Source organism: Lissotriton helveticus, chromosome 6 (genome assembly GCF_964261635.1).
Source record: "Lissotriton helveticus chromosome 6, aLisHel1.1, whole genome shotgun sequence".
In the NCBI taxonomy this organism is placed as follows: Eukaryota; Metazoa; Chordata; class Amphibia; order Caudata; family Salamandridae; genus Lissotriton; species Lissotriton helveticus.
The window spans coordinates 2,109,378,349-2,109,402,746 of NC_136067.1; the positions used below are offsets into that span (position 1 = coordinate 2,109,378,349).

The window sequence follows — 24,398 nt, forward strand, 5'->3', positions numbered from 1 at the left end:
TGGATAAGGAAGCACAAGTGTTCGCCGACGTAAAGAAGGCTCTTCTGAAAGGCGCGACTGTAGCATATTTTCGGCCGGGAGTGGCCACAGAGCTTATTGTGGATGCAAGCCCTGTGGGACTAGGAGCCGTGCTACTACAGAGGACAGACCAGGATGAGTGGCTGCCTATTGCATATGCCAGCCGGGCACTCACTGCAGTGGACACCTGCTATGCGCAGATTGAGAGAGAGGCTTTGGCCATACGATGGGCGTGTCAACCCTTCAACATATACCTTATGGGCACACGTTCACAGTGGTAACGGACCACAAGTTGCTGGTGCCTCTCTTGGCGGGCATGGCAAGGAATGGACCTCCACGAATCGGGAGATGGGCTGTCTAGATTCAGCAATACAGGTTTGAGGTGGTATACCGCCTGGGAGCGAGCAACCCGACTGACTATCTGTCACAGCACCCTCTGGCTCCGAGTTGAGTCCATGGGCAGGAGGTGGATGAAGGAGCAGAGGTATTTGTGAGACAACTGTTAGAAGTAGCCCGCCCCCAGGCCTTGCTACTAGAAGACATTAAGAAGGCGTCACTGCAAGATGGGTGCTTACAGGAGGTTGCCCGCACGCTACGTGACCATCAGTGGAAGTGGTTTCTACAAGGAAAAGACAGAAGATCAGCCGATGACAAGGAATTCTGGAAGAGCCTGTGGAAGTGCCGAGAGGAGCTGAGTGTGGCGGTGGACGGTATAATCTTGCGGGGCCCGAGTATAGTGATACCAGCTGTGCTGCGAGGCCGAACGGTCAATCCAGTGCACCAGGGGCACCAAGGGATCGAGAAGACCAAGGCCCGCCTGAGAGCGAAAGTATGGTTTCCGGGTATGAAGGACAGAGTACGGAAGTGCCATGCATGCCTGATAATGGGGACTGACCCTCCCGAAGCGCCTTTCATAACGGAAGGACCGAGCATGTCACCGAGGGCACGAGTGAACTTGGATTTGGAGAGTTTTCCTGATGGGAGGCAAATGGTAGTGTTCGTGGACAGCCATTCGAAGTTTACGGTGGTGGAGGTGGTTGCCTCGACGGCCTTTGAGTCCATTCAGCCGGTACTGGAGAAGACTTTGCCCTGCTGGGAATGCCAGAGGAGCTTCGAACAGACAATGGGCCGCCGTTCCAGGGACAGGACATCCGTGATTTCCTCGATCAGCATGCCATAAGACATTGGAAAATAACACCTCAATGGCCCCAGGCGAATGGCGATGTGGAGCGTTTCTTGAGAACATTAAACAAAGCACTAAGTATTGGGGTGGCTCAAGGTACCAATTTGGAATCCTGCTGCACCAGTTTTTGAGTGCATACTCTCAAACGCCACACTGTACAACCGAAAATGTACACAACGATCTCCTGCTGAAAAGAGCGGTGCAGGATGGTATACCCAACAGTGAAGTGTGGACCCTGCGGTTCTGGATGTGGAGCGGTCCCAGGCCCGCCGCCAAAATAATAATGACCGGGCCAGCAAGACGAGAGGGGCTCGACTGGCTTACATCCAGGTAGGAGACGACGTGGTGGGAAAAGACCGACACCCGGGATCCAAGTTTCGCACACCATTTGAGCACGAACTAAGGAGGGTAGTGAGGGTCAAAGGACCTCTGATCATGGCAGAGAAGGGAAATCTCTGAATAGCCAGGAATATGTCATGGTTTGAAAAAGGCCCTTGGTCCTAGTGCTGCGGCATCAGAGCCTGACAGAGAGGTGTGGAAAGAGGCAGAAGCAGAAGTGCCGATAGAAGGGGACCAGACGGTCGAGGCTACCCCTGAGAGACAGGGGTGTGGCTGAACAAAGTGATTCTGGCCACAGTCAGGACAGCCACCCCCAAAATGCTGAGAGCAGAGAAGACCGGGGCAGGCACCTCCACTACGGGCTACGCAATAGGTTGCGGGACTTCTTGTGGTAAGGGCTCCAGGATGTAGGCTGAACATTCTGTGGCGGTGAGACACGTAGTGGGAGCGGTCTCCGGAAGTTACAACATGAGACTCTGTTATAGTTTTGTTCCAAGTTCTTAGGTTGGATGGGGAACAGACAGTCGAGGCTACCCCTGAGAGACAAGGGGGATGGCCTAACAAAGTGATTTTGGCCACAGTCAGGACAGCCATCCCCAGGGAAGTTACAACATAAGACTCTGTTATAGTTTTGTTCCAGGTTCTTAGGTTAGATGGAATGTAGTGAGCCACCAGGCCACTGCAATACTTTGTAGCGCAATCAACTCCCTGGGACTCCTTCCTATCTTGCTGCTTTGTTGACTTGTTGACTTTTGTTGAAGAAACATTAAAGAATAGGTGCTTCAGGGATCTCGTCTGAGGAATGGTACTTTGACCCCCTAGAAGTTTACACAGGTGTGTAAAGCCCCTTTACAAAGTTTTACATGGTAACTTCAGATGCAGTGATTAAAACACAGTTAGCGGCTGATTACGATGACGGTGACACCACCACCGACAGCCATGTTCTCCGTCCTCCATATGACAATGGCTTGCAGATGGTTGGCGGTTGGAAAGACAGACCACCACACATCTGACGGGCTCCTTGAGCGTGCTGGTGCGGAGGAGGTGGTTTAAGTTTGAAGTTTGAAGTTTATTGGTTTGTATAGCGCTGAATCACCCATGAGGGTATCTCGGCACTTAGGATGGTGAAGAATCATCATAGACCAGGGGAAGATTTAGAAGAGGTGGGTTTTTAGTATCTTTCTGAATTGGGCAAGATTGAGTCCGGAGCGTAGATGAGATGGTAAATTGTTCCAAAATAGAGGGGCGAGATAGAAGAATGCCTTGCCACCGCTACTTGCCTTTTTGACTCTGGGGATGATGAGCAGATGCTCAGTGCCAGACCTAAGAGTTTGTGAAGGGGTATAGGAAGAGAGCTTGTTAGAGGGATACGTAGGACCCTGACCATTGCGGGCTTTATAAATAAAACAGCCTATTTTGAATTTCACCCTTTTCCTTATAGGGAGCCAGTGGAGATGGTTCAGAAGGGGTGCCGAGGGTGTTCTCGCTGGGGCGTTGCCAGTGAGTCGGGCAGCAGTATTCTGTACCACCTGAAGTTTATTAAGTTTCATTGGCTGAGAATAGGAGGGCATTACAGTAGTCGAGTCTACTGAGTACCAAGGCCTGCATCAGCGTTTTCTTAGTGGAAGAGGGTAAAAGGGGAAAGAGCCTTCGCAGGAGACCAAGAATGAAGAAGCAAGAGCCTGCCGTGGTGTTGGCGTGTTTGTGATGAGTGAGTTTGTGATCAATCCTGACACCTAAGTTCTTAACCACTTTTTTAGGAGTTGGGGCAGTACCCAGCTCTTCCGGCCACCAGGTTGGTGACCAATAAGTGGCAGCTCCCCCGAACAGCATGATTTCAGATTTGCCGGCATTAAGTTGTAGATATTTGTTACACATTCAGGCAGCGATGGATTTCATGCCTTCAGAGAACCTAAGTTCGTTGTCAGGTATATTTTTATCAAATGTAAGTAGGAGCTGGATGTCGTCGGTGTATGAAATGGGGGTAAATCCCAAGGATCTCATGAGTCTGGCCAGAGGGGTGACATAAATGTTAATCCCTTCAGCACGGCGCAAATTCTTGCGCTGTGCTGAACGTTCCATTGGGTCTATGGAACCATGACGGAACGGTTCCATCATAAGCACAGGCCGACCGACGCTCATGACGGAACCGTTCCGTCATGAGCATCGAAGGGGTTAAAAAGGGTCGGGCTCAGGCAGGAGCCCTGCGGGACCCCCTTGCTAACCTTGGTAGTAGTGGATTTAAAAGATCCCATGGTGACAGTCTGAGTTCTATCTGTTAAAAAGTCGGTGAGCCACTTCAGAGCCAACCCCCGAATGCCTATGTCATGGAGTCTGTCCAGAAGAATGTGATGGGAGACAGTGTCAAACGCTGCTGACACGTCAAGCACCACCAAAAGAGCTACCTGACCATTGTCAGCAGCCATGCGAATGTTGTCAGTGACCTCAATACGGGCGGATTTGGTGCTATGTTTAGCCCGAAACCCAGATTGAGAGACATCCAGAAGTTGGTAGGTCTCCAGATAATCTGACAGGTGTCTATTACTGTGTTTTCCAATAAGCTTGGATTGTAGGGGTAGAAGGGATATGCGTCGGTAATTGCTGATTTCAGTGGTGGGGATCTTTGGGTCCTTGCGTATAGGTTTCATTTGGGCATCTTTCCAAGCAGGGGGGAGTTGACCCTCGCTAAGGGAGCAGTTAAGGATTGAGCAAATGGGGGGCCAGCTGTTCGGCAAATTTGGCAGCAATCCTAGCGGGGATGATATCCATAGGTGCGCCCGATTTCATGGTTGTATTCCCTAAAAAGGGGGCAGTGCAGTATTTAATAATGTTAAGCAAAGAATTCCATGTTGTAACTAGTAGGTTTGTGCCTAGACTAATGAAACATAGCAAGAGGTTGTAATGATAGGATGAGCATGGAGACAGACTGGGGAAGCACTGGATGCATAGGCATGGGGAGCAGAGACACGATGAGCAGAGACACGACGAGCAGAGACACGATGAGCATTGACACGATGAGCAGGGACACGATGAGCAGAGACACGATGAGCAGAGACACGATGAGCACGGACACGATGAGCAGAGACACAATGAGCAGGGACACGATGAGGAGGGACACGATGAGCAGAGACACGATGAGCAGAGACACGATGAACAGAGACACGATGAGCAGAGACACGATGAGCACGGACACGATGAGCACGGACACGATGAGCAGAGACACGAGCAGAGACACGACGAGCAGAGACAGGACGAGCAGAGACACGACAAGCAGGGATACGACGAGCAGAGACACGATGAGCAGGGACACGATGAACAGAGACACGACGAGCAGGGACACGACGAGCAGAGACACGACGAGCAGGGACACGACGAGCAGAGACACGACGAGCAGGGACACGACGAGCAGAGACACGACGAGCAGAGACACGACGAGCAGGGACACGACGAGCAGGGACACGACGAGCAGGGACACGACGAGCAGGGACACAACGAGCAGGGACACGACGAGCAGAGACACGACGAGCAGAGACACGATGAGCAGAGACACGACGAGCAGAGACACGATGAGCAGAGACACGATGAGCAAAGACACGATGAGCAGAGACACGATGAGCAGAGACACGATGAGCAGGGACACGATGAGCAGAGACACGATAAGCACGGACACGATGAGCAGAGACACGATGAGCAGAGACACGACAAGCAGGGACACGACGAGCAGGGACACGATGAGCAGGGACACGATGAGCGGAGACACGATGAGCAGAGACACGATAAGCACGGACACGATGAGCAGAGACACGATGAGCAGAGACACGACAAGCAGGGACACGACGAGCAGAGACACAACGAGCAGAGACACGATGAGCAGAGACACGATGAGCAGAGACACGATGAGCAGGGACACGATGAGCAGAGACACCATGAGCAGGGACAAGATGAGCAGGGACACGATGAGCAGGGACACGATGAGCAGAGACACGATGAGCAGAGACACGATGAGCAGAGACACGATGAGCAGGGACACGATGAGCAGGGACACGATGAGCAGAGACACGATGAGCAGGGACACGATGAACAGAGACACGACGAGCAGAGACACGACGAGCAGAGACACGACGAGCAGGGACACGACGAGCAGAGACACGACGAGCAGGGACACGACGAGCAGAGACACGACAAGCAGAGACACGACGAGCAGGGACACGATGAGCAGGGACACGACGAGCAGGGACACAACGAGCAGGGACACAACGAGCAGGGACACGACGAGCAGAGACACGAAGAGCAGAGACACGACGAGCAGAGACACGACGAGCAGAGACACGATGAGCAAAGACACGATGAGCAGAGACACGATGAGCAGAGACACGATGAGCAGGGACACGATGAGCAGGGACACGATGAGCAGGGACACGATGAGCAGGGACACGATGAGCGGAGACACGATGAGCAGAGACACGATAAGCACGGACACGATGAGCAGAGACACGATGAGCAGAGACACGACAAGCAGGGACACGACGAGCAGAGACACGACGAGCAGAGACACGATGAGCAGAGACACGATGAGCAGGGACACGATGAGCAGAGACACGATGAGCAGGGACACGATGAGCAGGGACACGATGAGCAGGGACACGATGAGCAGGGACACGATGAGCAGGGACACGATGAGCAGAGACACGATGAGCAGAGACACGATGAGCAGAGACACGATGAGCAGGGACACGATGAGCAGGGACACGATGAGCAGAGACACGATGAGCAGAGACACGATAAGCACGGACACGATGAGCAGGGACACGATGAGCAGGGACACGATGAGTAGGGACACGATGAGAAGAGACACGATGAGCAGAGACACGATGAGCAGGGACACGATAAGCAGGGACACGACGAGCAGAGACACGACGAGCAGAGACACGATGAACAGAGACACAATGAGCAGGGACACGATGAGCAGGGACACGATGAGCAGGGACACGATGAGCAGAGACACGATGAGCAGAGACACGATAAGCACGGACACGATGAGCAGAGACACGATGAGCAGAGACATGACGAGCAGAGACACGACGAGCACGGACACGACGAGCAGGGTCACGACGAGCCGAGACACGACAAGCAGAGACACAATGAGCAGAGACACGATGATCAGAGACACGATGAGCAGGGGCACGATGAGCAGAGACACGATGAGCAGAGACACGACGAGCAGAGACACGATGAGCAGGGACACGATGAGCAGGGACACGATGAGCAGGGACACAATGAGACAATGTGAGCTGAAGCGGACACAGGAATCACACGTTATGATCCCATGCAGTGGACACACACTGGGGGCACAGTGAGGAACCATAAACCAAAGGGGGTGCATTTGGGGAGTGGACACACATTGGAGCACAGTGTATCAACAAGGCATAAGGTAAGAAGAGGAGGATGGACACCCGTCAAGGCACAGAGGCTGGGGGCCCATGCAGTGGACACACAGTGGAAGCGAAGATGACTGGTGAGAGCTAGCATATTGCAGGGAGGCAGGGATACAGTGAGCACATACAGCTGCGGAAAAACCGAAGTGATGTATCTCTGCTTGAACCCATTAGGTAGTAGCAAAGAAGAGCCACATAGGAGTGTCCTGAATATTTACCGTTTGTCCTGAATTTTTTCTCTCATCGTCCTAAATTTACACCCATGCAGTTGGTCATTCTAGGTAGTAGGGGGCCTTGGTGGGAATAGGAGAGGGGGGAGGGGCTAGTACCTGAGAGGAGGTAAAGGCAAGGCAAGCAGGGTGCTTTAGGTGAAGGAGACCAAAAAAGTGCTCAGGGAGAAGAGCAGTGGTGATTGCTTCAAAGGACGGACATTGTAAAAGAAAAACCCAGCGCTGGTGAATCGCATTCTCAATGACATGGAGCCATCATGTAAACTTACCTGGTCAGTAAAGACTTTGAGGGTGGAGCCATGTCAGGTTTTCACAATATCCACCTGGATCTTATTTACATGTGTTAATGAAAATGGGAACCAGAATGGGTGTGTAATCTGGCCCTCATCAACCTGCGTTGGGTGACCCTAATTTATAAACAATGTGAAAGAATTATCACTATGCTTCCACAAGAAGGGCAGGCATCTTTGTGATGGTAATAATGATATCCAAATTAAACTCACTTTTATATAATAATAATGCTCTAGCTAGGAAGGCATGTGTTATTGATATGTATCGAATGACTAGATTGTCTTATTAAAAACACAAGCAATTTGAGAAGATGAGCTGCATGCCAAAAGTGCTGGTTATTCCTTCCTCCTCAAGTGTCATGAATGAAAAGTACCCAACTCCTGGAACTGGGAGGGATTTAAAGTATGACAACTCTACAGAGGGTTCAATTCACAAAGGTGAGTTTTTAACAAACCAGTGAGGTTCAGAGAACGGAGCATACTGCAGAGGTCAAAAGATTTGAACACCAGTGGGGCTGAATAAGACCCTTGTTTCAAAGGCCGTGCACATTTGGTTGGGATACTACTGCATTATAAATAATGTGAAACTGCAGGGTGCAGTATTTATTGGATGTAATATTACCACACTAGAGGTATATTTGGATGTAGGAAGTGGATAACTTATAAATAGCACACCTTTACCACTATTTCGAATTCCTCAGTCTCGGAGCGCTGGCAACGTGTCAATTCAAAGTCTAACATAGGAATTCAACTGTTTGAGAATAACACTTATTTTACAAAAGATAATTACATTCTATGCACATTATACTATATCAATATGTGAGTAAACTCAGCATCTGTTTTCTTTTAGCTAACCATAATTCACATTAGCCAAATCCACAGAAGTCGGTGCCGTAAAATAAGGATTTCATGAGAATTTTTATGCATGTGGGATATATTGTATTTTAATCCTTAGCACCAAAACAACAAGACTTTTTGGAAAGCACTTGGGACAGTTAAATTGAATAAAATTATTAAGAGGACTATAAAAGCCCCACGATGTACTAATTTAAATGCTGGGGGATGGAGGCAAATAGTTTGGACTGGCGGTTTAAAGGGGGAGTTTAGGTATTTGTCGAAGAGAAGCAGTTTCAGTTTCTTCTTCAAGTGAGGGAATGACTGATTGTCCCGTAAATCTTGAGGTTGTGAGTTCCAAATTCTCGGGGGTATTTCCGGAGAAACAACATGTGCAAGATTTCGCTCTCTTAAATTTTGGTGGAATCAGTTGTAGACTGTTAGAGCTTCGGAGGTGTCTCTTATGGACTGCTTTTGTTAATTTATCTGTGAGGTAAATTGGGTTTTCAGTGTCTAGCACTTTGTGGGTTATGCGCACAGTTTTGAATGTAGCTCTTGCCTCTGTTGGTCGCCAGTTATAATTCTTGAGAACAGGAGTGATGTGGTCGAAGTGACTCTCCCTGGACAGAAGTCTGGTTGCTGCATGGAGTGTGTCTTTCAGGGGTCCAAGGTCTGTTTTTGGGGTGCCCATGATCATTGCTGTAGTCTAACTTTGGGAGGACTAAAGTTTGCTCCACAGTCTTTAGAGTTTAAGAAGGGATGAAGGGTTTGACTTTTTATGGGTATTTTAACATCCCAGACACACTGTTTGGCTAAGGTGTTTATATGCTCTTTCTTCCTCTGATTGGTTTGTATTGTAATTGCATTTATATAGCGCTTACTTCTCCCGACAAGGTGGTGCAGCGCTTTTCGGTGAGTATTGCGCTACTGCGGAACCCAAAAAGGACTAGTTGTAGATTAGTATAGTGAAATTTTTGTTCGTTTGAGTTGTGGACATGTGACTGTTGGATTGAAAGGATAATGGGGGATAGAAGGGGAAAGAGACTAGAACATTTATTGGGAGACCATAACAGTAAGAGAAGCTTTGCGATGAGTATAAGTGAGCTAAAGAATGATGATGGATTCAGCCCAGATCCGTGACTGGGGGTGAGTATTTGAAAAGTTTCAGCACTCCGTCCATCATCTCCTTGTGTTTGCTTTGTTTGCCCTAAGTTGGCAGGGTATACCCAGACGTGGGTCCCTTGCTCACTTTGCCACTAGATTCCAGCTAGCCTGGCTGATGAAGGGTGTTACCCAGAAACCGGTCCCAGGATGCTTATTTCCGGTCCAGGGAAGACCTGGCTTGGCAGTTTGGTCTGGACTGCTCCCTTGAGGCACAGGGTCAAGACTGACTAGCATATAGCTGGGTCTGAACTGAGGTGGCAAAGTGAGCTAAATAACGATGATGGATTCAACTGAGATCCGTGACTGGGGGGCAAGTGTCTGAAAAGTTTCACCGCTCTGTCCATCATCTACTTGTGTTTGAGGTCATTAGTTTGGCAACAGTGGTAGTGTTCAACCGTGGTAGTGTTCAACAGTGGTAGTGGTATGGGCTCGCTCTATAGCAATTACAAACATTTTAAAAACTATTGCAGCACCCCCCCTCCAAAAAAACGAAACAAAATAGATTACCTTCTTTTTTTAAAATCTATGTATCCATTAAGAATTGAACGTTTGGGGAGTATTTTTCAGATGTAAATCAGTTCCTCGTGCATTACAATGCAAAACTTCAGAGGAAACCAAGGAATATTCCTGGGTGAAGCCAAAATGCTTTAAACATTTAAAGAAGCATCAACTGTCATACAAACAGCTGCCTTGTTTCACGCTCAATGCCTTGTTCAAACTAAGGGGCTGATTAGGATGCCAGTCCGACTTTCAACCGACTGCCACCCTTTGATAAATGGGCTGTTGGCGGTCCCGTCAGAGGCATTAGGATGTGGCCGCCATGTGGCATATGTGGAAGATGCTCAGATTACCTGTCCAGGTCCTATCCCATGCTCCCTGATAGTATAAAGTACTCCCTTGCGGCAGTTGCTTATGTTTCCCGCTGTTATTGTGATGCTCTGTGTTGCGTGGCCCATTCACTGGAAAAGGCTCTGTTAGGCCTGACAGTCTTAGGCTGGTCTTTCCCCAACTTTTTACCCGACTCCCTCCATTTTCTGTGCTCATTGTTGCTGTCTTTAGGACTCTGCATACGTAACCACTGCTAATCAGTGCTAAAGTGTTTGTGCTCTCTCCCCTGAACATGGTAACATGGGCTCGTACTCACTTGGCATATTTAATTTGCTTATAAGTCCCTAGTAAAGTGCACTACATGTGCCCAGGGTCTGCTAATTATTTGCTACTAGTGGTCTGCAGCACTGACTGTGCTACCCACATATGCAGCCTGAAATTATGTCTCAGGCCTGCCACTGTAGTGCCTGTGTGCATGCAGTTTACTGCCACATCAACTATGCATTTAATACTACTTGCCAAGCCTTCAAATCTCCTTTCTTTACATATAAACTGCCCCTAAAGATGGCCCTTGGTAAACCAAAGGGAGAGTGCTATGCAAGTAAAAGTTGGAACTTATACTCTGTTTTACATGTCCTGGTAGTGACAAAGAGCTGAATTCATTTTTCACTGCTGTTAGGCCGACTTTCATTGGCTAGAACTGTTTCATGTTTCATATTTAATATCTTTGGAATAGTAATGATAAATCCTATTTACTGGTAAAGTCTGATTTAACATTCCTATTTTAAAAATGCTGCTTTTATAAAGTGGACTTTTCTATGCTTGTACTGCTCTTTGTGCCTTTTACCCTGTCTCTAATACACGTCTGGGCTAGGTGACCGACCCCTTTGTCCATTCCGTCTAGACAGCCACAGACAGTGCAGGGGTTACGTGTGATTTAGCACCCATCTTCATCCATCTGTATTCTGATGGGTTTTCCTGGGCAGATGGGAGGAAGGGGCCCACCCTTACACATCACAGGGTAGTGGACTGACCCATATAAATGACTGATAACTCCCTTTGGTAGTCTGGAGTGAGTGCTGGGATTGAAAGGGATACTGGTGCACTTCAAAACCACTCTTTGAAGTTTCCCTCACATCAAAGGCACATTTGGGCGTAAATGCTGAGTCTCTGGCCCCATCAAATCCGACAGTTCTGGATCTACAAATAACCGCTGTCATAAGAACTGTGGTGCTGCAGAAAAGACTCAAGTGGATTGTTTTTGTGGAAGAACTGCTTTTCTGTGTGTTTCCCTGTGGAGTGCAGCTCTATGACTGCTGGAAGGATAGCTAGACTCTGCCTTCAATCCAAAGTGTGCTCCAAGGGCTTGTTAGCTTGCCTCCTGTTTCTGAAGTGTCAGAGACACAAAAGACTTTCTGCAGTTCTGCTGATGCTGCTGGACTCTCCCTTCTGTAAGTCCTACCCTTGTCTGAGGTGCCCCCTCCAAGTTCTGGACCTCAGAAGTGGTTTCTGCAGCTGAGTCTCTGCCAAATCTGATGTGACGCAGCGCGAAGCCCAGCAAAGTCTCTTCCGCTAGATGGCACATGGCCTCCCCACGCACACTGCACCCCAAGCTCCAAGGTCCTGTGTTCAGTGTGCCCAAATGGGTCCCTGTAGTCTTTCTGCGCTCCATTGTAGTCGGCCTGCACTTTTAATTTGTACCGGTCCCTCTTGACCAACCTGAAGTATCCTTTTTCAGTGTTAACTGCTTTTAATCATTTTATTAGCTTTTATTTCTTCAAAATGCAATATCTCAGCTTCTACTTGATTGATTTTGATGATTGTTTTGGGCTTGTTTTACTCAGATAAATGTTCTCTATATTTCTAAACTGAGTCTTTTTGTGAAGTATTCACTGTGTTGTTGCATGAGTTATTGCACAAACCCTTTAAACATTGCCTTTTAAGCATGCCTGCTCTGTGCCCAGCCACCAGGGGGTGAGCACAGAATAATTTGGAATTGTGTTGTGACTTACCCTGACCAGGATTGCTGGCCCTACTTGGACATGGTGCATACCTCTGCCAACTAGAGGCCTGGATTCTAACAGGTTTCATCTTGCATTATTTGTTAGGCCTTGTGATAATAGGAACCGTTCCCTGGATAACAAGGGAGGCGTCTGGTTGCTATGAATTTAACATTGTCGTGGGAGAAGATCTCACTCACTGAACACTGAACAATCAATAGCCTCTGGTCTCTTGGTTACTCCTTGAGTCAACACTCCTCAATAGAAGGGGATCACAGAAAAATCGTATGCCCTTACTCTGCCTATTGCATCTTTACATTCAAAGTGGAATCTAAAATTTCTTCAGCACACTTGTCTATATGGACACTTAAATGTATCATTAAATGCCAATAGGTTTTTCTGATGGGCTTTGCATTTAAGCGTATTCATTGTTTCTTTTTCTTAATCTAACAGGTGAAATAAATGCAGTAATGAATGAAAAAAGTAAAGCTATTAAACATCACTGGTGTGGGGAGTGATGTAAAAACAGTATGCCTCAAAAACTCTTCCTCTGAAGGCTAATGCCTCGCCGAAGTCTTTTTCTACAGCAGAAAACCCAAGATGCCCAATGAGGTCTGTACTTGGCTCTTAGATATCAGCTGATAGACATTGGAGACACAACACACTGACATACTGAAGCAAGTCTAAGGTGCTCATTACGAATGAAGAGATAACCTGGTATCAGAAAGAACACACATGAGAAAAACCATATGAATTTCTAGAATGTGACAAAACATTTATTAGGCAAAAAAAGAGCAAGTGGGACATAAGAAACTAAATACTCGAGAAAAACCAGATCGATGGACTGACTGTGGAATCGTGTTCTTTGCAGTGAAAGACCTAATGCAGCATCATAGTGTCCACGTAGAGGAGAAACCATATACATGTACAGAATGTAATAAATTGTTCAGATGGAAGGAGAGTCTAAAGCGGCATCAAATGATCCACACTGGGGAGAAACCATATGAATGTACAGAATGTGACAAAGCATTTATAACAAATGAAAAGCTAACACAACATCAGAAAATCCACACTGGGGAGAAACCGTACCAATGTACAGAATGTGACTTGGCATTCATTAGAAAGTCACATCTAATGAAACATCATAAAATCCACACTGGTGAGAAACCATATCAATGTACAGAATGTGACAAAGCATTCAGAACAAATGTACAGTTGAAGCAACATCAAAAAGTCCACACTGGAGAGAGACCATATCAATGTACAGAATGTGACAAATCATTTATAACCAATCGATATCTGAAGCGACATCAAAAAGTCTACACTGGAGAGAGACCATACCAATGTACAGAATGTGACAAAGCATTTATAACAAATGGAGAGCTGAAGCGACATCAAAAAGTCCACACTGGAGAGAGACCATATCAATGTGCAGAATGTGAAAAAGCATTTATAGCAAATGGAGAGCTGAAGCGACATGAAAAAGTCCACACCGGAGAGAGACCATATCAATGTACAGAATGTGACAAAGCATTTATAACAAATGGAGAGCTGAAGCGACATCAAAATATCCACACTGGGGAGAAACTGTATGAACGTACAGAATGTGGCAAGGAATTTATAAAATATAGTCAGCTAAAGCAACATCAAAAGGTCCCCACTGGCGGGGAATCCGTATGAATGCACTGAAAGTGACAAAGCATTTATAACAAATGGAGACCTGAAGCGACATTAGAAAATCCACATTGGGGAGAAACCATTCAACTGCACTGAATGTAAGAAGGCGCTTATTATAATGTCATGTCTTATGCAACATCAGATAGTCCACACAGGGGAGAAACCCTATGAATGTACATAATAGTACATCAGAAATTCCACACTGGTTAGAAACGATAGGGCTGTACTGAATGTGACTTAGCTGTTTACAGAATGTGACAAGACATTGATCATAAAGCAAAATTTAAAACAAAATCAGAAAGTTCACACAGGAGAGAAAATGTATGTATTGAATAACTCAAAGCCTTCATAATAAATGGACAACTGAAGCGATGTCTGAAAATTTACATGGCAAAAAATCCTATGTATTTACAGAGTGTAATAAAGTCTTCCAAGTACGAATACGCTAATGCAGCATCAACAGATCCACACTAGGGTGAAACCCGATTAATAAATAGAATGTGGCAAGTGATCGATTACAAAACAAAATGTAATATATCAGAATGTTCACACAGAAGAGACACTTTATAAATGTATTGAATGTGACCATTAATTCATAAATGGAAAGCTAACGTAGCATCAAAAGTCCACCCTGAAGCCTGCACTGATTGTAGCAAGGCATTTGTTAGCAAGGGAGAGTTAAACAACATCCAAGTCCCCACTGGGAAAAATCTATATGAATGTACGGACTCAAATCGATTAAATGGGTATTTATTAAGCGCAGCAAATCATCCGGGAGATTCTCAAGCCGCTGGGGGAGGAGTTGCTGTCTGGAGGGGCTCATCAGTTGAACAGCCAGATCTTGAGTTCTTTCCAGATTCACTGATGAGTCAGATCTCCGGTGCAGGGGAAGTTCATTCCAGGTCTTTACAGCCAGGTGGGAGAAAGCGCAGCCTCCGTACCTGGTTTGACACTGGGAGTGTGAGCGAGCAAGAGGGAGGCGGAATGTAGGTGTCTGGCAGGCTGGTTAAAGAATAAACTTTGGCTGTTGTAGGACGATCCTTCGTTGTGGAGTGCCTTATGAGCATGGGTCGGCATCTTGCCTCTTTTGTGGACTGGGAGCCATTAGAGTTTACTGAGGTGGGGAGTGATGTGGGTCTGCTTCAGGAGGTTGAGGATTAGCATTGCTGCTGAGTACTATATTGTCTGCAGTTGTCTCTGGAGGTTAATGTTGATTCCTACATACAGTGTTTAGGTAGCCAAGGCAGTTGGTCACCAGGGCTTGGGTGATCATTTGTCTGGTGCTGATGGAGAGCTGCAAGATCTAAAGATCTTACAGTGCATGCGCATTGTGAGTCATGGGCCTGGTCTGTGAGGGATGGGAAGAAACCTGGTTCTGGTGACCACCATGCGTCGCTCCAAGGAGATGCGTGGTTACTGAAGATGAGGACCTCCGTCTTGTCTGTGTTCAGTTTTAGGCAGTTGTGCTTCATCCAGTCGGTGATGTTGGCCGGGCACCTTGTGGGGCACCGCAGATGACGTCCTTGGGCTCAGGAGTAGGGCGGGAGTCTGATTTACAGAGTTTTCTGGTGAGGTAGGAGACGATCCATTTGAGGGCATTTCCTTGGATTCCGATGTGGTGGAGCTTGTCGATCAGGATCTGGTGGGAGACCATGTCGAAGGCAGCCGAGAGGTCAAGGAGGATGGGGCCTGTATTCTGACTGAGTGTAGCGACAGGATAATTTTTATCTTTTTGGACTGGTGGTGACCAATGTCCACCTCCATCTTAGTAATCCTTTACTTCTGACCTTATCTTACTTATTTGCAGGGTTTGCCTATTGACTTTGACATGATTCTATGTCTCCTCTGCCTCTTTTTGGGCCTAAAAGACCTAAACTAGAGGGTAGATGATGGTATATCTTTTGATTCTATGTCTCTTTTGCTTCTTTTTGGGCCTAAAGGCCCAAACTAGAGGACTCCATCTTTTCTTTGCCTCTGCTGATCGAGGCGCTTGTAGGTCAGAAGTGATGTTTTAGTTATAAGCTGTTATTCGCTAGGTAGAAACCGGTGAAGACCGGCTCTTATCAAAGGAATGTGCTTGCTCTCTGGGCTCTAGACGTAACAGCAGCTGGCCACTGTGGGTGCGTCGGGAGCTCAGGACCCGGTACAGGAATTCGGTGGGAGGCGGGTTGGTAGCTGGAAATTTCCACGAGAAGAGAGCACTCTATATTATTGAAGTGCAGAACCGTCGAGAGTGAGATGGCTTTTTGCAGAGATCGAGTCTACATCAGGAAATGACTTTTAGAACAATAAGAACAAGATAATCTTTGGAGCAATTGAAACTATGCCATTAGCTGACGAGTAGATTTTTACGCCAGGAGATGGTTTTCTCAGAATTGTAACCATTCAAATGGTTCATTGGGTTGACTATAATTATACCATTAGTCGACTCCTAAAAGGGAAGAATAGATAGTATCCTGAGATTGAAGATAAATACAGGAGAAAGGAGAGACGCTGCCGGAGACCAAAGAGGGTTCGAGTGCCGTGGCAGAGTGGTAGCAGCGAAGGATCCTAGCGGTGCAGACGTGTATCCGTGGGTGCAGGATAGAGTCCAGAGCGGATCGAGGCACAGAGAGAGAGAGAGAGAGACTCGTGCAGTTGCCAGAACCAACATGCGTAGATATAAGGTGAAGTCTGTCCTGCTATTATAGTACATAACTATACTAATCCCTTCCTTTACCCCTTAGGTCATGCTTAGAATATTAAATGTTTAGATGATTTGCATAATGTATTACTGTTTAATAAATGCCCAGTGTATTAGTGAACACGTTTGATTGTTATTTTATGATCAAGCTAACCTTTCTTTTCAGCCAGGTGCTGTCGCATGGAAGGATGGAATTTTCCCTTCCTGCAGGTAACTGATGATGGAAGAGTGTGTAAATTGGATCAGGAAGTACTTTCAGATGAGATAGTCTAGATTAGTGAACCTTTACCTTTAACCTTTCTTTTCAGCCAGGTGCTGTCGCATGGAAGGATGGAATTTTCCATTCCTGCAGGTAACTGATTTAGATTAGCTATAACTAATAATCGTCCGAGAGACGCTAAATCACCGTCGGAAGACGTTAAATAATCATCCGAGAGATGCTAAATCACCATCGGAAGACGTTAAATAATCGTCCGAGAGACGTTAAATCACCGTCGGAAGACGTTAAATAATCATCCGAGAGACGCTAAATCACCGTCGGAAGACGTTAAATAATCGTCCGAGAGACGTTATATCACCGTCGGGAGACATTAAATATTCGGAAGACGTTAAATAATCCGCGGAGTGATGAGGTAAACATAGGATATAATGTAAAATTATGTCATCTTTGCTAATATGTATAGTGATTTGGTGGTAATTCCCCATTCTTAGGTAGGTATTTAGGCATTGCTGTACATACTGGCCTGAGGAGGGAAGATGGTACGTGGCGACTGGGTGTCATGCTTGGTGTGCTGATCATTTGGTCCGAAAACCCTGTCGTTACATTTGGCGTCACAAACTGCTTTTGAAATTTTTAGCGGGTGATATCGTCATCGTGGTTGGTTGTGTTTGGATTTAGCACGTACGGTGAGATATTTTGTACATATTTGTTTGTATATTTTTGTATATACTTTTGGCTACGGTTTTTGCTGCACGCTGTCTTATATATATCATTGTAAGATGTTTATGAAAAGAGCGAAATCTACTTTTAGATTACCTGCGGAGATTCCAGGGTGGGAGTCTATGCCTTATGAGGCGCTAGCTCATGAATGGGCTCACGACTCTCTGAGCGCCATCTTGGGTGGGTGCAGGAAACGCAGGACACTCCCGCGCTCTAGCAGTCAGGAGGACTGGCTAGAGCTTTACTTAAACCGAGCACGATGACGCGCAGCGTGTGCGCGCAGCGTGACCGCCGCAGCCACGCCGGAGTCACGCCAGAGTCCAGCCCGTCTGCGCCCGTCCACGCTGAGGACGGGCTGGACGGCTGGACCTCTGGTCAGAATAAGGTAGGCGCCTATGCACCGAAATATTCTTTACAGGATGTACTGCGGCTAAAGCCAAAACCTGGCCCATGCTTTTATCGGTACAGACCCGAAGACTTTCCTACACTGCTTGGTTGTGCTTGTTCCCAGATAGATGCGGAGGATCGTAAACCTTCTTTCCCTCCCGCTCTCCCGGAGTTTTGCCCTTCTCCGGCACTTAAAGGGCCGAGCGAAAATGGCTTTCTCCTTAATGCTCGCTCGCTCATTAAGAACAACATTGTCTTTAAGGAACTTGTTTTAGATAGGAAACCATCCTGGGTTTTTATCACTGAGACCTGGGCTAAAGACTCTTCAGGCCCTGATCTTGTCGAAGCAGTCCCTGAGGGTTACTGCCTAATCCGACAGGACCGAATAGGCCGTGTTGGTGGTGGCCTGGCTATTTTATATCAGGACAGGTTTCACTGCCACACTATTCCTCTATCTGACCCTAAGGATGTGCTCCAAGTTTTATATTTTTCCTTATCGGACTCTTCCAACCCTGCGTTCAATGGGATCTTGGTCTATCGCCCCCCCAGCCCTAGAGCAGGTTTTGGGCCGAAACTAATGCAAGTTTTGGAACCCTATTTTGGCCGACAAAATCTCACTATTCTAGGTGACTTTAATTTTCACCTAGAGTTATTGGAGGCTCACGATACTATTTCCTTATTGGAAGTAATGTCAGCCTGTGGACTCACCCAACTGGTGAATGGTCCCACCCATCGAGCGGGGCACACGCTCGATGGAATCTTTTCGAATGATCAAAGGCTGACAGTTACTAACCCTTTCCATCTTTCTTGGTCGGACCATCTGGCCGTTCCCTTTAATACGACTAATCTGACGCGGGACTCTATCAGAAGGGTCACGAGTTCTATGGAAGTGGGAAGGAACTTCAAAAACATCAGGGAAGATTCTTTCCATCCGTGGACATCCGGTCTGTCCACTACTCAGGAGACTGACGTTTCCTCAGCGGTCCTTAAATACGAAAATACCATCTCGGAGGCCCTGGATGAGCTGGCTCCAGCTAGGTCTTGCTATTCAGCCAGGAAAAGACCCTCAGCTCCCTGGTTCTCAGAACAATTAAGGCTTCGTAGACAGGAAGTAAGGAGGCAGGAACGCTTATGGCACTCCAGCTGGGCCCCTAAGGATAGAGAAGCTCATAAGGTCCTGCTTAAAAATTATAAATTGGAAGTGATTAAGACCAAGCAAGAATATTTTACGGCCCTCACTTCCTCACTTTCGTCTCCTAGAGAGCTTTTTAGGATCGCTGATTCCCTTACCTCCCTTCAGATCCCAGACCCTGTGGTTGCTTCACAAGAACTGTGCAACAAGATAGCGGCCTTTTTTAAGTCCAAAATCGCGGACATTTACATTGCACTGGAGGCTCAAAGACCCTCTACCACCATGCCCTCGGTCCCCGCTCTTTTTGAGCCTGATGATGTTGAATCATCTCGACTTCAGAATCTGGAATCCTTTCCTCCTCTTTCGTGTCAGGATCTTGAGATCCTGCTCAACAAAACCAAATCTGGCTCTCCGCTAGATGTCTGTCCGCTAAAGATCCTTAAGCAGTGCAGAGAATCTCTCCTTCCCCCACTGGTCGACATTATGAACAGGGTGATGAAGGAGGGCATTTTTCCCCAGCAGTGGAAGAATGCTGTAGTAAAACCTCTGCTCAAGAAGCCCTCTCTTGACCCTGGGGTATTAAAAAACTTTCGCCCCATCTCACTGCTCCCGGCTCCCGCGAAGATGTTAGAAGCCCATCTTAATAAACATCTGGCTGCATTCGTGGAGAGTTCGGGCTGCTTGGATCTTTCCCAGCATGGATTCAGGAGGGGACATAGCACCGAGTCTGCCCTCACCATAGTGCTTGACATCATCCGCACTAGGGTTGATGAGGGACAGACCTCCCTCCTGATCCTTCTAGATCTCACAGCTGCCTTCGATACCCTATCTCCCTCGGTGTTAATATCTCGACTGAGGGAGATTGGGGTTCGCGGGTCGGCCCTGGGACTCCTTTCCTCTTTTCTCGACCATAGAGAGCAAAGGGTGATGCTGGGATCGTTTCTATCTCCATCCCTGTCTGTGCAATGTGGGGTCCCTCAAGGGTCGGCACTTAGTCCTACCCTTTTCAACATCTATGTGACCCCCCTTGCCAGGCTTATTAGATCTTTTGGGATGGAGGTAGTTTCCTATGCGGACGACACCCAGATCCTAGTCTCTCTCTCCCAGTCAGTTACGTCGACTGCCGCCAATTTTAGATCTTGTATGGAGGCAGTCGGCCAGTGGATGATTCACAATTCACTGAAACTGAATGGGGAGAAGACAGAGGTGATGGTATTTGGAGGAAAGGAAGAGATCTGGTCTGCTGAGGGGTGGCCGAACTCACTGGGCGTCTGCCCCGATCCTACCTCCTCAGCTAAAAATCTGGGGGTTATGATCGATCCCACCCTTAGTATGTGCCAACAGGTCAACAGGACTGTATCGACCTGTTGGGGGATTATCCACATTCTAAGGAAAATCAGACACTATCTGTCCCTCCAGGCAAGAAAGCAACTTGCCGTCGCACTTCTGGGCTCCCGTCTGGACTATTGCAATGCGCTGTATGCAGGACTGAATAAGAGTCAGCTACAGCGCTTGCAGGTGGTCCAGAATGCGGCAGCGAGATTTGTTCTCGACCTACCCAAACGGGCTTCTGCCACTGAAGCCCGGAAGCAGCTCCACTGGCTTCCCGTTGGGGATCGTATCTTGTTTAAATCCATGTGTATGGTGTACAAAGCCTTAGCTAAAACCAGCCCTACAGGCATTGGATCGATCCTGTCTCAGTACAACCCCGGCAGGAATCTTCGTTCCTCACACAAACTCCTTCTCTATGTGCCTCGTGTTAGGAAAACAAGATGGGGAGGCAAGGCCTTTTCTAACCTGGCCCCTAAATGGTGGAATGCTCTCCCTCTGGAAGTAAGGTCCTGCCCCACTCTACAAGCTTTTAGATCCGCTTTAAAAACCCACCTTTTTATACGTGCATATCTGTAGTGGTGCTCTGCAAACTTTCTGATCTGTTTTGATAGGCGCCTTGACACCTTCGGGTTTAGTTTGCGCAATACAAGTTGCATAATAAATAAATAAATAAATAAATGATTTGAGTGAGAACTGACTCAGGTAATTGCATGTTTACAGAAAGTGCCGATATTAAAGGGCGAAGAGCTTCCTATATTAGGACGAAGAGGGTGGATTTTGTTGAATGCGTACAGACTTGTACATGAGAGGTGTGTTAAATTGAAGATTCAATGTAAAGAATTTGAAGAACAATTCGTTGAGTGCAGAATGCTAATACGCTTTTGCGATGTCAAAATAAGTTACTTGCGGATAAGTTGGAAACTTATCAGACTATTGCTGAGAGAGCTGCAGCGCGTATTGCTAAATACAAGTACAGACATAGACAAGGTCATATTAGTAAGAGAAAAGTGCGCCTGGTTGTGGCAAAAGCGGGACTCGATTGGAACCCTGATGAATGGGACGGTAATATCTGGGACTCGAATGAATCTTTTTCCTCGGCTGAGGATGATGAACGAAGTAAATCTTCTCGTCCTACACGTGAATGTAAACCTGATGACTGCGCGGAGGTCTCTGCGCATCTGATTTATCGCAGGAAATTAAAAGCTGCTCCTGGTAATCCCAATGGGATTCCATTGGATAGTTTGGAGGATTTTACACAGCTGGAGATCAATGACATTTTAGACCGATTTTGAAAAAAGTCTGGTGAATCCCTGATAACGTGGATGGTTCGTATTTTTGACCTTGGTGCTGCAGGCGTCACGTTAGACATAGGTGATTCGGTGAAGTTTTGTACTTTGAGTTCTGATCCTACTGTTCAGGAACATTTTTGGAATTATGCTAATGCTGGTCAGACTTCCTTGTTGCAGTTGGCTGTGGATGGTTGTAATCATAAATACCCTACTGAATCTGATTGGCCTTTGAATGACAAACCATGGTATACTTTGAGAGATGCCTCACAGAGATTGAAAGAGGAAGTGATGAAAACTGCTATTTTCTTGGGTCCTGCTGATAGACTGATGGATGGTTTGCTCAATGCTTCTGTAAGGAATAGGATCATTCGTTCTGCCCCTGCTGCCTATAAACAGGTGATGATGACATTGTTGATTAATCAAACGGGAAATCTTTTGTCTGATGTGATTGAAGCGGTTCGTCAGTTAGGTGAACTTGGTGAATAGCTCAACCGGAACGGCAATCTAGACCCGAGGGTCGTACTGATAATTACAGATTTACTAGACGATTTACTAGACGTGACATGTTTCTTACCCTCATAGCTGATGGAGTGAAGGCAGATGAGATTGATTGTGAAACAACTGGTAGGTTATGGTCTATGTTCCGCAAACGAGGTTTGGAAAGGAAGGAAGGAGCTAGGAGAGTTAATAAACGTGATCATGACCGCAAGTTTTCTAATGACAGTGATGATGATCGAGGAAATGACTTTTCTCGTGAGACTGACAGAAATTGGAACAGAAAGGATGCATCTCCTCGTCGTGATAGAGAGAGAGAGAGAGAGAGAGAGGGAGAGAAGGACGTTTCCAAAACAGAAATATAGAAGACAGGGATAGTTCTCCTGAAATAGGGATGAGAGAAAAACGACACAGGTCTTCTGATCAAAATTTACAATACAATTTGAGTGACCAAAACCCATTTCGTGAAGGGAACAGATACGAACAAGAGGTGACATTACCTAAAAGATATGAGAGTCTTTACCCTGATTTGTCTTGGGCGTCGGAACGCAATAAACATGACTAGGAAATAGGTCAAGCTCCGGTATGCAATTGGGCTCACAAAGATTATAGACCCTATGTAGATATTGAAATTTTTGGAGACATCGCAATGTTCAGAGGGCCCGAGCATTAGTAGATACAGGAGCGGAGGCCACTTTGATTTATGGAAACCCTAAGAGATTTAGAGGACAATCCTTTACAATCATTGGTTTAGGTGGTAAGGAAACACCGGCAGTGCAAACTAATCTCGACATGAAAATAGGTAGAATTCCCCGAAGAGAATATTCTGTGTTGGTAGTACCTCTTTGTGAATATATAATTGGAATTGATATTTTAAAAGGTATGACATTACATTTAGATGACGGATGTTATCGATTTGGAGACAGAACTTACATATCATCAAAGTCCTGTAAAAAATCCTCAAGCTACACAGGTAGTTTCCAAAAAGCAGTACCGTATCCCAGGTGGGCATGAAGAAATTAGTGCTACAATTCAGGATTTAGTGAATGCAGGAGTCGTAACCCCAGTTACCTCCGCCTGGAATAACCCTGTATGGCCGGTGCGCAAGAGTGATAATTCTTGGCGCATGACAGTTGATTACCGCGAGTTAAACAAACATACACCCCCTTTGACTGTTGCAGTGCCCGACATCATTACATTGATTGAAAGAATTCAGAAACCTACAGGAACATGGTATGCCTCTATTGACATTGCTAATGCTTTCTTTTCCATCCCGAATGCCCCCGAGTGTCAGGAACAATTCAGTTCTACTTGGAATGGACGTCAAATGACGTTCAAGAGTCTTCCCCAGGGTTATGTGCATAGCCCTACTGTTAGACGGGGACCTGGAGGGTCGGCCGAGCACAAGGGGAGAGACCTCCGGTGAGGGCCGTCTCCAGCGATCGTACAGACAAGTAACTTCCCCCCCACAGATGGACACCACACGGCGGGTGGCCATGGACCGGGTGGTCACGCACGCCCAGTCCGGGAGACCCAACATCCCCAGATGCTCTCTTCTTTCAACAGCTGCCCACGGGGAGCTCTCGAGATCGTTCCCCAGGAGGCAGTCCACGGGGGCATCGTCGCGGACAGTTACTTTTAGCATGCCGGACACTCCTCCCCATTCGAAGGGGAAGGCAGGCCATCCGACACAGGCTCTCCGAATTGTCTGCCGATCGGACGGGGCAAAGAACGTTTGGCAGGATTTGGTCTGGGGTCACCAGGTGACAACGGACGGCCGTCACACTGGCCCCGGTGTCACGCAGGGCTTCGGCCTTGCGCCCATTTATGCTCACCCATTGGCTGTACTTCCGAGTGTTGACTGGCAGGGGAGTCCGCGGGACCATGTCTCTTCCCCCTAGGCAGGCCAGGGTCATGGCGACAGGTTCCCACTCGAACTGCTCCGACTCGTATGCTTCAGGGTCTTCGGAGACTTGTTCTTCTCCAGACTCCCGGGCGGGGCCCGGGAGTCTGGTTCTTCGGGCAGGTCGGGTCACTGGCATAGTGGCCGACTCGCTGGCATCGGTGACACGTAACGTTGGCTCCGAACCCCGGGCGCATCGGGGGGTTTCCCCGGCCGGCTGGGGGCGGGGTGGTGTTAGC

General features: G+C 47.3%; 1 protein-coding gene across 4 annotated transcripts in view; it reads left to right on the forward strand.

Annotated features, from left to right (window-relative positions):
* The window catches only part of LOC144764073 (uncharacterized), a 195,704-nt gene extending 178,902 nt beyond the window's left edge, over positions 1 to 16,802 (forward strand). For all 4 annotated transcript variants that reach the window (XM_078650232.1, XM_078650231.1, XM_078650230.1 and 1 more), the window contains one exon: positions 12,775 to 16,802. In XM_078650232.1, coding sequence (XP_078506358.1) covers positions 13,204 to 14,001 — 798 coding nt within the window. In that variant the 5' untranslated portion in view covers positions 12,775 to 13,203 and the 3' untranslated portion in view covers positions 14,002 to 16,802. The remainder of the gene's footprint in view (positions 1 to 12,774) is intronic.
* The last annotated feature ends 7,596 nt before the right edge of the window (positions 16,803 to 24,398 follow it).